Raw genomic sequence first — 15,869 nt, forward strand, 5'->3', positions numbered from 1 at the left:
GTGGGGTAGGGACAGCTCCTTAGGCTGCTGCAGCCTCCCTCGGGGGCTCTGTTCCTGCAGTTCAGCACTGGCACCTCTCCTCACTGTGGACCTGCCCATCCCCGCTCAGCTGAGGACAGGGCCAGCCGCAAGTTCCCACTTTGGGCTCCCCGTTTGGTGGGAAGCCTGCTTCTCCCTCTGCCTACTGCTCCCCCTGCTTGTGCATACTCTCTCTCTCTTTGTCAAAAAAATAAATAAAATCATTTAAAAAAAAAAAAAAGACTACTGATAGCAGGCGATCGGGGGTCAGATGGGCTTGGAGGCTCTGGACCCGGGAAAATCCCCAGTTGGCAGTAGGCACAGTAAGTCTATCCATCCCACAACATCCTTCCTTGTCTTGTCCTTGGATGACTTAGGTGTCTCCATGAACACCCCCCTTCGTCACTCTGGCCTCCCAGATCCTTGGCCCCATAAATCTATTCCCCTCTGCTGGGTACACATATGCCCATGCTCCTGCCTCGGATTTTGCCCTTAGCTCCTCCACTTCTCAAATACCAACCGGACTCTGCTCTCTAACTCCAACCCCTATCCTTTCCAGCTCTATCACTGTGTTACTCTCACTCTGTCTATTCTTCACCCACTGGAAGGGCCCCGCTTGCAGAGACTAGGGTGTTCTCTCCCCGTGATGGTCTTTATCAGTCTTGGAGTGAGGGAGGCCTAGGACTGCGGCTGGGGCTGGCACTGAGGCCAGGCGGGGAAGGGGAGGGGGGGGGAGGGAGGGAGTCAGCTGCCTTAGGGGCCCCACAGAGGAGCTGGCCAGGCACAATGTGGAACAAAGGCTGGACACTCTTCCGCTGAGCCCCAGCGCCTGGCCTTGGCCTTCCGGGAACAGCTCCAGGAAATGGCTGAGATTCCAGATTTGGGAGGAAGAGACCTGTAAACAGGAGCTGGGCTCTGAGAGGGGAGAGCAGCCTCTCTCTGGGAGAGGGGGTGGGGAGGAGCGGCAGGGTGAGCAGGTTCAGAAGCTGCTGTAGACACAAGCTTCCAGGGCTTGGAAAGACCATCTTTCTGGAGCCTGAAGACTATCCCTGCCGAGGATGCTCAAATAGTTCGGGTGATGGCATGAGCATAAAAACAAATCAATAACAACCTTGGCCAACCCTTGCCAATCACTTATAGTGCAATAGGCACTGTTCAAAGCGATTTCAGGCACAAACACATCTCATTCTGACTCCAGCCCTCAAGGTGGGGATTATTACTATTAGTCCTACTTTACAGATAAGGAAACCAATTTGCAAGGATGAAGGAACTCGGCCAAGGTCTCACACAGCTTATTTCATTTGTCTCCAAGCTGACTGTGGGCACCTCCCAGCTTGTCCCAGAGCCCCTAAAGCCTCCCCATCTTCTGTCTTGCTCACCCCCCCGCCCCCCCCCCACTCCCCATCCCTGGGGAGACGGGCTGTGGGATGACAACATGTCCCTGCTTCCCTCCCCCTGGCCACCTTGGCTCACTTTTCTCTACCCTCAGCTTCTTAATGCCGGGCCCTGACACTCCACCGCGGGTCTCCATTCCACTCTAGCAGGAAAGTGCTTAGAGCCAAGCGACCAGAACTAGCATCAAGGTTTAAACAGAGGCTGAGGGCTGCATTTAGAATCACATCAGTGTCAAGATCACCTTTAGAAAATCCCAGACTGGACCACAAGGTAAACCTTAGGGCTGGAGCTGGAGTCAGGGGTCATGACTAAAGGGTCAAGGGCAGAGAGTTTCTCTCTGCTGGTCCCCTCCCAGTTCTCCAAGGCACGGAGGGCCAGGCAGGAAGCATGGGTTTCCTCAAAGCTGCTTCCCTCCTGGGGCAGAGTCTCAGTCACAAACAACCACCACCACCCCACCCCGCCCCTCCTTCCCTCCGCTGTGAGCTCAGAGCAGCAGGACAAAGTGCCTGGGACAAGGATAGAGGCCCAAGAGCAGCCATGGGCTCTGGAGGAGCAGGCCTCCTTGGGCCCCTGGGGCCCCTGCCTCTCCTGCTTCTGCTTGTCACGGGTGAGTGCAGCCCTCCCCTCTCCTAGCCCCTGCTCGCTTGATACAAGGCCTGGCCAAGGGGTGAAGGGCCTTCTTGCTCCTTTGCTTCCCTTTTGCGGTAGAGATGATGGTGTTGATGGTGATGATGATGGTGATGGTGATGTATGTGGGAGCCAGAGACAGCCTCCCCTCCCGGCTAGGCTGTTATTGGAAGTCATGTTCAGGCAAGAAAAGGCAGAAAAGATATTCAGGGATTTGGGGGATCCTGTTGGTAGTGAGACTGGGCTCTGTCCCTCTTTCCCTTCCAGGAGGCACAGCTCAGGACTCCCCACCCCAGATTCTAGTCCACCCCCAGGACCAGCTGCTTCAGGGCCCTGGCCCCGCCAAAATGAGCTGCCGAGCCTCAGGCCAGCCACCCCCCACCATCCGCTGGCTGCTGAATGGGCAACCCCTGAGCATGGTGCCCCCAGACGTCCACCACCTCCTTCCTGATGGGACGCTCCTGCTGCTGCGGCCCCCTGCGCGGGGACGTGCCCACGACGACCAGGCCCCATCCACAGACCTGGGCATCTACACATGTGAGGCCAGCAACAGGCTGGGCACAGCAGTCAGCCGAGGAGCTCGGCTGTCTGTGGCTGGTAAGGCCTGGGAGGGGAGGCCCCAGGTGGGGGACACCTGGGGGGACCTCTGGGCTGGGAGAACTGAGGAGGGGGGCTCTGAAGAGTGAACATAGGTGATGAAGAGGTGGGTAAAGCTGAATGGGGTGAGGGTGGTCAGAGGCACTGAGGCAGGGCCTTGTGGAAGGGAGCACTGGACACTCGTCCCTGCTGACCCGCCCTCGTCTCTGTAGTCCTTCGGGAGGACTTCCAGACCCAGCCTCAGGATACAGTGGCCACTGTGGGTGAGCAGGTGATTCTGGAGTGTGGGCCACCCTGGGGCCACCCAGAGCCCACAGTCTCGTGGTGGAAAGATGGCAAACCCCTGGCCCTACGGCCAGGGCGGCACTCGGTGAGTGTAGCCCCCTTCCCCATACCTCCTCTGGCCCAGAGCAGAACTAGGCACACCCGGAGGGAGTGACCCGCACCCTAGCCCTATGTCTCCTGCAGAGTTTAAGGAAGGGAAGGCAGGGAGGCCTGAATCAGAGCCTCTCCCCACACGGGAGACTTCACAAAGCACCTGGCCCTGACAGGTCTCCAGGGGCTCCCTGCAGATGGCAAGAGCAGAGAAGAGCGATGCAGGGACCTATATGTGCGTGGCCACCAACAGCGCAGGACAACGGGAGAGCCGGGCAGCCAGGGTATCTGTCCAGGGTAAGGCGAGGGTGGTCAGCAAAAGTTAGGGCCTGGTTTGGGCTGGGGCTAGGGTCTGTGGGCATCAACCTGGGATCAGAATCAGAGTGACGAGGACCCCATTTAAAGGGAGGTCCCCCCATCCTAGAATAGAAATAGGAGTGCCCTAGACTGGGAAATCTAGCACTTTGGGTTGCTCCAAGCCTGGGGGATATCTCACTCCTCAATCTCATCCTCTGGCCTAGAGGCCCCAGACCAGCCCTATGCTCCCCACAGAGCCCCAGGACTACAAGAAGCCTCTGGAGCTGCTGGCCGTGCACATTCAGCTGGAAAATGTGACCTTGCTGAACCCAGACCCTGCAAAGAGCTCCAAGCCTGAGCCTGCTGTGTGGCTCAGCTGGAAGGTGAGGCCCCGGACCCAGGGGTGGGTGCCAGTCCAGAGCTCAAGGAAGAGCTGGTCTTAAAACACCTTGACCCCCCACCCCCCTCTGGACTCTTTCCTAGGTGAGCGGCCCTGCAGCACCTGCTCAGTCCTACACAGCTCTCTTCAGGGTCCAGACGGCCTCAGGAGGCCCGGGAGCTCCATGGGCGGAGGCCCTGCTGGCTGGCTGGCAAAGCGCGGAGCTTGGAGGCCTCCTTTGGGGCCAAGACTACGAGTTCAAAGTGAGACCATCCTCTGGCCGGGCTCAAGGCCCTGACAGCAACGTGCTGCTCCTGAGGCTGCCTGAGCAAGGTCAGGGACAGGTGCCCTCAGGGCTCAGCAATATACTCTCTGGCACCTTCTTGTCTGGGGGCCCCTCAACTGGCCCACTCCAGGCCGCGGGAACGGTGGGTCCTAGTCCTGGACTCCCTCCTGCCATGGCCAGGCAAGCAGAGCTGTAAGAAACTCTGGTTCTTATCAGTGCAATCTGTGACCACATCCCCAGACCAGCTCTGTTTCCTAGTGTCCCCCCCTTCGGCACCCCTAAAAGCCTCTCCTCCTCCCCTGCAGTGCCCAGTGCCCCTCCCCAGGAGGTGGCCTTAAAACCTGGCAATGGCAGTGTCCTTGTAAGCTGGGTCCCACCACCTGCTGAAAACCACAATGGCATCATCCGTGGCTACCAGGTACTCCCACAGCCTGCACGCCCCTTCCTAGTGGTGCCAGGACATCCCTCTTCCCTGGCGCCCTGCATGCCCTTGCTCTGGACACTGAGAAACAGCCCCTGGGCCGAGAAACAAGGGAAACTCACTGTTGCTAAGCCAGGGTTTGCCAGACGCTGCCAAGTGCTTTCCTACATGATCTCATTTTTTTCTTATAGTCCGTCCCGGGTTATTATCCCTACTTTACAGACATGGCAAGTGAGGCCAAGGTCACAGGTGCAGGAAACAGAACAAGAATCAAACCGGGCTGTGTCTGACTCCCAATCTCTAAGGCTGCGGCATCAGAATGTGATTCTTGGACCAGCTGCCCCTTGACAACTTGTTAGAAACGCACATGAATCAGAAACTCAGGGATGGGCCTTGCAGCCTGGCTTTTTAAACCCTCCCTGTGACCCTAAAGCACAGTGAGGTTTGAGAACCATGGTCTTACATCTCTTGGAGCAGATTGCTTTTGCTCCCCTTCTGTCAGTCTCGAGAGAGAAATCTCTCTCACTCCATAGGGAGAAGGGCATAGGAAGTACAGCTTCATGGGGTGGGGGGAATGTCCCCAAGGTGCCCCAAGCAGGGCAGGATGATTGCATGCCCAGAGACGAAGGGCTCAGCTACTGGACTGGTGCAGGGGGAACGGGCGCTCACCTCCACTCCTGCCTCAGATCTGGAGCCTGGGCAACACCTCGCTGCCCCCAGCCAACTGGACCGTGGCCGGTGAGCAGACCCAGCTGGAGATCGCCACCCGAATGCCAGGTTCCTACTGCGTACAAGTGGCTGCAGTCACTGGCGCCGGGACTGGGCCTCCCAGTAGCCCTGTCTGCCTCCTTTTAGGTGAGGGCAGTGCCCACCAGCCCCCTGCATGCCCCTTGAGCCCCCCTTCCCACCTCCCTCCTCCCTCTCTCCCTCCTCCCACCTCACTCCCACTTCCAGTTCATGGTCTGCCCCCACCCCCACATCACCCACCTGCCCCTCCTGCTGAGCTCAAATTCCCTCACAGAGCGGACCATGGAGCGAGCCACCCAAGAGCTCAGTGATGGTCCCTGGACTCTGGAACAGCTGAGGGCCACCCTGAGGCGGCCAGAAGTGATTGCTGGTGGGGGTGTCCTGCTCTGGCTGGTGCTGCTGGGCACCGCCGTGTGTGTCCACCGCAGGCGCCGAGCTGGGGTGCACCTGGGCCCAGGTGAGAGGCCGAAGTGGACTCCTGGGGGTTCAAGGCAGAATAATACAGGGGCTTAGATCTCTGGCCACATGCTGGACACTCTGGATTCAGCCTTCCTTTTGCCCTCTCGCAGGTCTGTACAGGTACACCAGTGAGGACGCCATCCTAAAGCACAGGTGAGAGGTGAAAGGGGAGGGGCTTGAGGTGAGGGAGGGGCAGAGGGGCTGAGGGACAGTGGGGCCTGGACAGAGAGGAGGAGGAATCCTGTCTCTCCTACTGCCAGGCACTTTGGGATCCTACCACTCAAATCTCTCCTGAACTCCAAGTGAGAATTAATTTCTCACTTGTTAATGTTCCTATGACACCATTTGACAGTTGAGTGAACTGAGACTCATGACTTACGTGATTTTGCCCAAAGCCACACTGCTTGCTAGTAGCTGGGGTGCTTTAGGAGCTCCTAATCCAGTGCGCTTGGCATCCCCCTCTCACTAACACTACACTCTCCTGCTGACTCGTTCTGCTAGGTGGGGAATAACTAGCATGGGAGGGGCGGTCTGATTTCTAGTTTTCTCTATATAAACCCCGGGTCCACCTAGCAGGGCCTTTGCATTCAGGAGAGCACCCCCCTTATTGAGGGGTGTCTCCTTCACAACCATCACCCGCAGCTCCAGCAGAGGGCGCTCGGCCCCTACCTTCGCGATCCTCTCTCCCCGGTCTCAGTACCAGGGTCAGCTGGCAGGTACACCTGCTCAAGTCTTGGGCTGCCAAAGTGAGTCTGTGGTTATGAGACAAGATGCTAAGAAAGAAAACATCCTTTTTTTGTCTTCTTGGCTGAGTTTTACACTAAAAAACCATTTCCACTCTCTGCCCACCTGCTCCTGATCTTTATCTCAGTGGATTTCCTCTGAAATGCTTTACATTCCAAGTCTGCATCTTTCAACAAAAGATTATCAAGCACCGACTCTGTGCCAGACACATCCAACCCTTGAGTCACCATTTTGCTGCCAGTGTCTCAGCCCAGAGCCAGGTTCCAAGCTGTCTGGGGCCATGCTCCTGAGTTATTCTGTGCTCACTGGCCTTTTTTTTCTAGTTGCTTCCTGGGCTTTGTTCTATCCTGAACATCCTCTGGATCCCCTGGGACTTTATCCCTTGTCTTTGAGGGGGATTCCATTCTCCTTTTTAAAGATTTATTTATTTGAGAGAGAGAGAGAAAGAGAGATGGGGGGAAGGAGGAGAGGGAGAGAGAGAGTCTTAAGCCAACTCCACACTGAGCGCAGAACCCCATGAAGGGCTCCACCTCACGACCTTGGGGTCACACCTCAGCGGAAACCAAGAGTGAAACACTTAACCAACTGTGCCACCCAGGCACCCCAGGGGGATTCCATTCTGATTATTTTCTTCATTCATTTCTTTAGCACAGGCTCTACACCCCAGGGACTCTCAATCTAGGCAGAGAAAGCCTTGCTAGCATATGAGTGCAATCCAGTGTTAGAAGTGCCGGGACATGGGGTGCCTGGGTGGCTCAGTCCATTAAGTGGCCAACTCTTGATTTACGTTCAGGTCATGGTTTTGAGTGCTCAGCAGGGATTCTGCTTGAGGAGTCTCCATCTCTCCCTCTCCCTCTGCCCCTTGGCCCACTCACATACTCTCTCTCTCTAAAATAAGTAAATAAATCTTGTTTTAAAACAGTGCAGAAACTTATACAAGGTATGTGGAATGAGTGGAGTGGGGAAATATAGGTGGGAGAGTCCACGTTTACCCTGATGGTAAGAAGGAGAAGGGCAAAAGGGGCAGCAAGAAGTAGCCTGCTATGTTCATGGGAAAAGATAAGCCATTTGGTCTGGCTGGGACATAGGGGGCAAGACAGGTGAGCGTAAAGGATAAGGTTAGGGAGCTGGAAGCCAGACACCAGAGGCCCCGTTAGCTATGCTAGGCAGCTGGGCTCTATCTTGGTAAACAAGGAGCACTGAAGGTTTGGGGCAGAGAATTGCTCTGGTCCCATCCCTGTTCCTGAAAGATTACTCAGGCAGCCAGCCTGAGTTCAAAGGGAGCCAGGCTAGAGGCAGAGAAAGTCGCATCCGCAGAGCCAACTCCTGCCCCGCCAGCTGAGTGAGCTCACATTTCCTCCTTTGGGCTCACAACATCAGCCTTATATGGAAGGCTTTTATGTCGTCCTTTTACAGATAAAGAAGCAGGGCTTCCAGAGGCTAGTAGACCTGCGGCAGATGGGGTCAGTCTGCCCCCAGGTCTGCTCTCTTTGTCTGGGCACAGGGCTGTCGGGCTGTCTCTCTTGAATACCTCCTAGTTCCACTCCACTTGGACTTCCCCTGGTCCCAGGATAAGAAAGGAGCACTGAGTTAGGGTCAGAGATCTTGAGGAGTCTGCGGAGGGCTAGCAGGCAGGGAGAATAACGCTGCTGCCACCATCCACTCAAACCCTTCTGCTACCCTCTGAGCTGGAGGTCCTGGCCAATTATGTTCTGGCTTCACCCGGTTTCTCCTGCCCCACCCCCACCCTCCATTGCCTCAGGATGGATCACAGTGACTCCCCTTGGCTGGCAGACACCTGGCGCTCCACCTCCGGCTCTCGGGACCTGAGCAGCAGCAGCAGCCTCAACAGCAGGCTGGGAGTGGACCCCCGGGACCCACTAGACTGTCGCCGCTCCCGTAAGCATGCCCAGTGGGGCCAGGGCCCTGCCAGTGAAGCTGGGATCCTGGAGGCGGGGGGGATTGTGGGGTGGGATGCACTCACCGTAATTCTTCCTGTCGTTCTTGCCACAGTGATCTCCTGGGATCCCCGAAGCCCTGGTGTGCCCCTGCTTCCCGACACCAGCACTTTTTATGGCTCCCTCATCGCTGAGCTGCCTGCCGGCCCCCCGGCCCGGCCAAGCCCCAAGACCCCAGCTGTCAGGCGTCTCCCACCCCAGCTGGCCCGGCTCTCCAGCCCCTGGCCCAGTCCCGACAGCCTCAGCAGCCGCAGGGGCCTCGCTTCTCCTCTGGCCCCCGCAGAGGCTTGGAAGGCCAAAAAGAAGCAGGGTAAGGATGGGGAGGTGGGGTGGAAGCAGGTGGCAGGATGGAACTGGACTGGAAGTGTGGCAGGACGTGGCCTGGGACTTGGAAGCCTGATGACTTGGCTTCCAGTTCCCTGTCCGGGGAGACACAGGGACTCCCCACTATCACCAAAGCACTCAGAGAGGGGAGTGCTGGCCTCTGCTTTTCCTGATGTGCTGTTACTGCTACTTGCCACACCAGTAGCAGGCCCGATTTCCGTATTCAGTTGAATTTGGCCAACATTTCATAAGCACCATTGTATGCCAGCCAGGGGGACACGAGGGACAGCTCTTGCCATCTGAGGGCTCAGAGTCTAGTGAGAGCGCCTGACCAGCGTATGAGTAACTCTAGAACCCGGCAGCATGTGACCAGTGCTAGGGCGCAGCCTCATCTCCGGGTGCACTATGCACGGGCCTCCCCAGGCACTGACTCCCAGCTCCCATTTCCCAGAGGAAAATGAGTAATTCCTTTCTGCCCAGATTTCTCTCCTAACTTCCTACTACCTGCTTTGCCTTCCCCAAGAGAAACAACTATAAAGTCTGTTTCTTTAGCAACTAGTATATGTTAGGTGCCTTACTTATTTATTATTTCATTTAAAAATACCCCTCTCCTACCTATTAGAGAGGTATTCTTTCTCTAATTTTGCAGATGGGGAGAGAAGATCAGAAATGAGTAACTTGTTCAAAATTCCCCCAAGTCAGTAAGCGGCCGAACTCAGATTTGAAGTCAGAGTGGTCTGCTTCCAAAGGCCACCCTCTGGGAGCTCCCCTGAGAGACTTTACTCTACCACCGACTATTTTCTCTTGTTTCTGAACACTGGCCTGCACTCCACCTGCTGTCTTCATGAGCCTTCTGTGCTGATTAGTAAGCCTTACAAACGTCCTACAGCCAATTCTTTTTTTTTAAAAGTGGATATAATCCAGCTTTCATTAGGACAAAGATGGATTCAGAGTAATTAAGAGCTTGTCCAATATCCAGAATTTTATGACCCTAAATATTAGCCAAGCTGGCATTATTTCCAGCTTCGCCTCGGAACTATAACATTTGGAATCCTCGGTGGTAATGAAAGAGCAGCTAAAAAGGTGTTGAAAACATCCCATTTAAAAACAAGTCTTCCCATGGAGAACTACTTTGATTTGGGTATGATGTAAAGCCCATCTTAGAACATTAATACTACTGGGGGGGGGAGTGAGTAGTTTACAGTCAATTCTTTTTTTTTTTTTAAGATTTTACTTATTTATTCATGAGAGACACACAGAGAGAGAGAGAGAGAGAGAGAGAGAGAGAGAGAGAGAGGCAGAGACACAGGCAGAGGGAGAAGCAGGCTCCATGCAGGGAGCCTGACATGGGACTCGATCCTGGGTCTCCAGGATCACACCCTGGGCTGAAGGTGGCGCTAAACCACTGGGCCACTGGGGCTGCCCATCTACTGTCAATTCTTAAGACAGGTTCCACTTCTGAGAGAAGGCTTAGGTCCCCACTCTCCCCTGTGTCTCCTCGCCCAAGCCCCACTGGCCAACCACAGTGGCTCCCCTGCACAAGTGACACTCGATGGCCCACCTCCAGTCCAGAGCCCTCAGCAGCAGCAAGATCGTGCTATGGTCTTGTCCAGAGCCATAGAGTTGGCTCTACTGCTGTCACTTGGTCCAAAAGACTGAGGATTCTTTGTCTTCTGTCATTGGCAAGCTCTTTCAGTGCCCCCTACTCCCCTTAAGCTGCTTATTCTTTTTTCTTATTGTTCTTAGTTCCCCTCTGCCAGATACATACATTGAATATCCTAATTACTTAATTAATTCAAACAAATATTTATTGCCATTCAGATAAGTCCAGTGAGATTTGACCTAACCTTGATAACATTTTTATTGTGCCATTTGCTCAAATAACACTGAAACTAAAATCCAAGTAATTTTAAGTGTGTTGAAAGGAGGCTTTTGTTACTAGAGTCCCTCAGAGGAAATAAAACGGGCTGGGACAAACGTGGCCTTTTCTAGGACTGGCCTTTCCTCTTCCTTGTCCACACAAACCAACCGACCAACATATGTCCCCATTTCTGAGCTTACTCAGGAAGCCGGGCACTAGATGAGACAAAGCTGCTGATAGCAGAGCTGGAGCACCTGAAGTTGGCCTCCAGGTCTCCCTAGGTCATACAACAAATAAAGGAAATAAATTAAAAAACAAAGCAGCCTACGAACAAAAGGAAATTTTGGTGGAGGAAGTCTAGCCATTGTGTGGGTTTTCATCCCGGTAGCTCAGAAGTTCTGGCCACTGTACATGGATAGCCAGGGCCGAGATAGTCCTGGTGAATGCAGTAGCCTTGATCTCATCCCTGCTCTGAACCTGCCCGTGGTGGCCTCCAAATCCTTGAGATCAGACTCAACGGTCCTCTCTGGTCTCTGGTTTGCCCTTTCCTAACTCGGTTTCTAATCATGTGACACTAAAATGAAGGCTGCTTCTTTTTTCCTTTACTTGATATTTTCCTGGTTCCTGGTCTTAGGGAAATCTCTTCCTTCTATTACCTTCCTGATCCCCTTCTGGTTTAAACTTAGATCAATTTGGGTTTTGGCCTGAGCAAGAAGCATGCTCTTGGGTCACTGCTCACAGCTGGGTCTGTTGCTTCAGTTGTCTCAGGTTCTCCATTGTCAGAGTTCACTCAGAACGTTGTCTCTTAAGCAGCCATGTGAGCCAGATGGTGGCCACCCTCTTGTGATTCTTCTCATCTCATAATTACATCTACATCTCTGCTATTATCCATCCATTTGCTCATTCATTCAATCAATGTCATCTAATATCTGTGGGCCAGGCATTGCCTCCCTGAGTGAGACCAACACATCCTCCTATTCTAGAGGGCCTCTTCTTCTCAGCTGACTCTCTCCTGTTACACCCAGCGTGGTGTGGGGTTATCTTACCCACTCGGCTCAACTTGACAGTCTAACCCTTCTTCCCAAGTGAGAGATACTTAGGTTTTTCAGGGCAAGGTTATCCAGAACCATGTCAGATATTTGTCATGTGAGAAATGGAAGATTGGAGTGTATACAGTAAGGAAAAGAAAATAATCAATGCATCTTTTAGGCACCAGGAACTTTCCAATCTGGCTTTAGTTTTTGTTTTTTTAGATTTTATTTATTTGACAGAGAGAGAGAGACCACAAGCAGGGGCAAAGGGAGAGGGAGAAGCAGGCTCCCCACTGAGCAGGGAGCCCAACTCAGGGCTGGATCCCAGGACCCTGAGATCATGACCTGAGCCAAAGGCGGACGCTTAATCAGCTGAACCACCCAGGCACGCTCCAATCCATTTTTATAAATAAATTAAAACTGGTAAAACTATCACTTGACTGGGTGTTCCCAAAGAAAACAAAAGCTCAGGAAAGCTGGTGGATTTACCTGTGGTCACGCAGTAACTATGTAACTGAGCTGGGCTGTGAGTGCAGGTGTTTTGACCCCAAGCCCAGTGCTACCTTCCTCCCTATCATAGCTGCCTGCACGAAGGTGAGGGTGGAGAGGACAGAGGGAGGTTTTTCCCTCCCTTCTTGGGGTTCAGGGGTCCTAAAGCTTAACTGAATGACAGGCTGAAGATAGAAGCTGTGGTTGGAGTCTGCAGGCCCACCCGACTTGCCCTCCACCCACTGACTCTTGCCTTTGCAGAGCTGCAACAAGCCAATAGCTCCCCGCCCCTCCGGGCCAGCCGGCCTATGGAGCTCTGGGCCTGGGAGTTGGGGAACAGAGGCTCCAAGAACCTTTCCCAAAGCCCAGGTGAGAGGAGGCCCAAAAAGGGAAGTGAAGGGGTGAGGCAGGGTGGAGGGGTCCATAGCCCCTGAGGAAGCTGGGTGGGTGGGCTGTGGGGACAAGAAGCTGGGGGGCAGGGCAGGGTCTGGGGCTGACGGGGGTTCCACCATTCTCACCCCCAGGCTTTTGCTCCCCAGGAGCTGTGCCCCAGGCTCTGGTGGCCTGGAGGGCCCTGGGACCGCAGCTCCTCAGCTCCTCCAATGAGATGGTTTCACGCCCTCTCCCCCCAGCACCCCTCGCTCCGCGTGGAGCCCCTACTCAGAATCAGCAGACCCAGTAAGAGGGCACAGGGTCAGGAAGCAGGGCTGGGGGGCTGGGAGAGGGTGGCCAGGGGCTGCACTAACCACCCTATCATCACTCTTACCCCAATCAGGCACTCTGCAGAGCCCCAAGCTCCATCCTCCCACCCACTGCCAGCAGCCCCCATCCTGATCCCCTCCAGCCCGCAGGCCTCTTCCCTCTCTGGGCCCAGCCCAGAGTCCAGTCGTCTGTCCAGCTCTTCACTGTCATCCTTGGAGGAGGATCAGGACAGCGTGCTGACTCCTGAGGAGGTGGCCCTGTGCCTGGAGCTCAGCGAGGGTGAGGAGACCCCCAGGTGAGTGGCCTGAGGGATGACCAAAGGACTAGGGGTAAGCACAGGACAGGGGTATGCTTATCTCTACCCAGCCCCTGTCCCTCCTCAACTGGGAGCTGTGCCAGCCTACCTACCTGTCTCCCCTTTTGCCTCCTTTCTAGGAATAGTGTCTCTCCTATGCCAAGGGCTCCTTCACCCCCTGTCACCTACGGCTACATCAGCATCCCGGCTGCCTCAGAGCTGGCAGACATGGGCAGGGCCGGAGGAGGGGTGGGATCCGAAGTGAGGGGCTTGCTGTGCCCGCCCCGGCCCTGCCCCACCCCTACCCCCAGCGAGGGCTCCCTGGCCAACGGTTGGGGTTCAGCCTCCGAGGACAATGCCCCCAGTGCCCGAGCCAGCCTTGTCAGCTCCTCCGATGGCTCCTTCCTTGCTGATGCTCACTTCGCGCGGGCCCTGGCGATGGCTGTGGACAGCTTTGGCTTTGGTCTGGAGCCCAGGGACATGGACTGTGTCTTCACGGGTACGTGAGATGCCCCTGCCTCGCTTCTCAGCCCCGCCCCTTGGAGTAGACACAGCTCCTGTAAGAACTCCTCCCCAACCAAGGAGCAAGGCTTCCTAATCATTGTCTTGGTGGTTATGCTTCAAACAGCTAGCTTTTACTGAATGATTACTAGGTCCCCGGCCCTCTGCTAAGTGCCTTATATACACCCAATATTAATGACTCTATGAGGAATATTCTTTATCTTTCTTTTCCAAATGAGGGAACTATGAATCCAACAGGTTGTCTAACTTGCCCAAGGTCACCCGCAAGAACCAGGACAAAATGTTCAAGTCTAAAGCCCAGGGGCAGCCAGTTGTATGGCCCTTTGCCCTGCCTCCAGGTCCCTCCCCTGAACCCAGACAGAGGTCTCCAGGACAGGTTGTGCTTCACCTCTTCTACTTACTCCAACCCACTGTTTCGGATTCTCCTCACCAGAGGAGCTTCTGTTCTCTCTCTTACAAGTCCTTCCTCTTGCCCCGACTGTGGCTGGGGTGAGGAGAAGCTGGCTCACCTCTCCACGTGTCCAGCGGGGTGGGACCGCTATCTCCGTGTCGGAGAGACAGTAGCTCAGAGTTCCCTGTGCCCCTGCCTCGTACCCTCTCTCAGATCCCCTATACCCATCTTAGGAACCCTAACTCTACCCTCCCCTCCCACACACAAAGAAAAGCAATCTTGTGGTAAAATGGGAAAGCAAGGATTATCCAGGACGGAGGTACCCGTAACAGGGGGGAAGAAGGGTGCCCAGGGAGAGGAGAGGTGAAGGGTGAGACTATGGATAGAAGGCCAGAGCTGGGCTAGGAGGAAATGTTCAAATTATTCTCTCTAAAGAAACCAGTGGATTCGTTCCAATGGCCTCCGGAATTGATGAGCAGAGTTGGAGCTACGTTATCTTGCGGGTTGGGTGTGTGCCCTAAGCGTCCTGCCCTAAACTGGTCCCTCAGAGTGATGGCCAATGCTCTACACACAAATCTACCCTCCCTGACAGATGCCTCCTCTCCTCCTTCCCCCCGCGATGACCTCTTCCTGACCTCCACCCTTTCCCTGCCCCTGTGGGAGTGGAGGTCAGACTGGCTGGAGGACATGGAGAACAATCGTAGCCAGCGGCTGGGACGGGGGCTGCCTCCCTGGCCCCCCGATTCCCGGCGCTCTTCCAGAAGGAGTCAGCTGGGCCGTCCTGAGCCCAAGGCCGCCAGTAAGTGTCTGTCTGCCCAGCCAAAGTGGTGACCTTGACTGAGGGACTCTGGGGAGGAGCCAAGGGGGAGCCCTGGGGTTGGGCAGGAGATATGGACCTGCGGGGTAATCCACTCCCCTTCAACTTCCCCTACAGACTCCTCATGAAGTATGCCTGGGACTGCCTAGAAGAGAATCAAGACCACCCCTCCTGTGGAGCCTCAGCCTTGGCCTCTGCTTCTCTGCATCTGGGGGACCCCTTGCCGGGTGTCCAGGGAAGTTCTCTGTCCAGGATTGTGAAAACAAATGAAAGCAAAACAAAATAAGCACAAAGCAGACCCAGGGCCCTCAGGGAGCGAAGTCATCACGGCCTGCCTCCTCGTCCTGGCTTTCTCCTCCTTCCATCCATCCCACCACCAGGTCCTTCGGCCTGAGAAGTAGCCTTATCTCCAGATCGTCCCACCCCCTTTGGATCATGGGAACCAGGGAGAGCCAGAGGTCTTCCCAGAGGACAACAGCAGCCTGGGGACAGGCAGGCCAGAGAAGGAGCTTTACAGAGCCACCCCTCTCAGGAGGGGACGTTCCTTCCCACAGGGGCAGGCTCCCCTCCCCCCAGCCACACCCTTGAAAGCAGGGAAGGAGGGACAGCACTGGAGCGCCAGGCCCCCCCCCACCTTGGTACCCAGGCCAAGGGGCCAGGATCCATCCGAGAAAAGGTGGGACTAAACACCCTCCTCATACGTGGACTCTGTGAGCTTAAGGAACTAATACCATAAACGTGTGATGACTTGAGTACTGTGGGATCATTCCCCAGAGCACCAGGCTGGGGGGGCCCCCGGAGATGCGGGAAGAACTCTGAGTCAGAAGGGGGTCAGGCATTCACTGGCGCTCGGGGAGCATCACTTATTTCTGCTCTGTCACTGAGGGAAGAATTACACGCATCCACCAGATTTTCCTGGTCTGCTGGTCTTAGCAACCGGTCCGGGGAAGACAAGACCCGCTTTCAGTCGGCCCAGCACCCCCCTTCCCAGAGACCAGCCCAGATGGTTAAGACCAGATGGTTTCTTAAAATGGACAAAGTAGCTAAATTCCAGAAAAGGTAGAACCACCTGAGATGGTTGGCAAGGGAACACCCTTCAGACGAAACAAGAGAACCGAGGAATGGAGCAGGGCG

The 15,869-nt window shown here is 55.1% G+C and overlaps 1 protein-coding gene across 2 annotated transcripts; it reads left to right on the forward strand.

Annotated features, from left to right (window-relative positions):
* Positions 1-1,833: 1,833 nt before the first annotated feature.
* ROBO4 (roundabout guidance receptor 4) lies at positions 1,834-15,645 on the forward strand. Of its 2 annotated transcripts, none has more exons than XM_025998981.2 (18): positions 1,834-2,020; positions 2,308-2,637; positions 2,850-3,007; positions 3,189-3,309; positions 3,565-3,692; positions 3,793-4,021; positions 4,280-4,392; positions 5,082-5,250; positions 5,417-5,599; positions 5,712-5,754; positions 8,108-8,244; positions 8,359-8,613; positions 12,270-12,377; positions 12,533-12,686; positions 12,784-13,005; positions 13,146-13,504; positions 14,511-14,717; positions 14,853-15,645. In XM_025998981.2, the coding sequence occupies exons 1-18, from the start codon at positions 1,951-1,953 to the stop codon at positions 14,861-14,863; spliced, it is 2,997 nt and encodes a 998-aa protein (XP_025854766.1). In that variant the 5' UTR covers positions 1,834-1,950; the 3' UTR covers positions 14,864-15,645. The 2 variants fall into 2 exon arrangements, with proteins under 2 accessions (XP_025854766.1, XP_025854767.1); XM_025998982.2 differs by having other exon boundaries at positions 12,548-12,686.
* The last annotated feature ends 224 nt before the right edge of the window (positions 15,646-15,869 follow it).

Source organism: Vulpes vulpes, chromosome 12 (assembly GCF_048418805.1).
Source record: "Vulpes vulpes isolate BD-2025 chromosome 12, VulVul3, whole genome shotgun sequence".
In the NCBI taxonomy this organism is placed as follows: Eukaryota; Metazoa; Chordata; class Mammalia; order Carnivora; family Canidae; genus Vulpes; species Vulpes vulpes.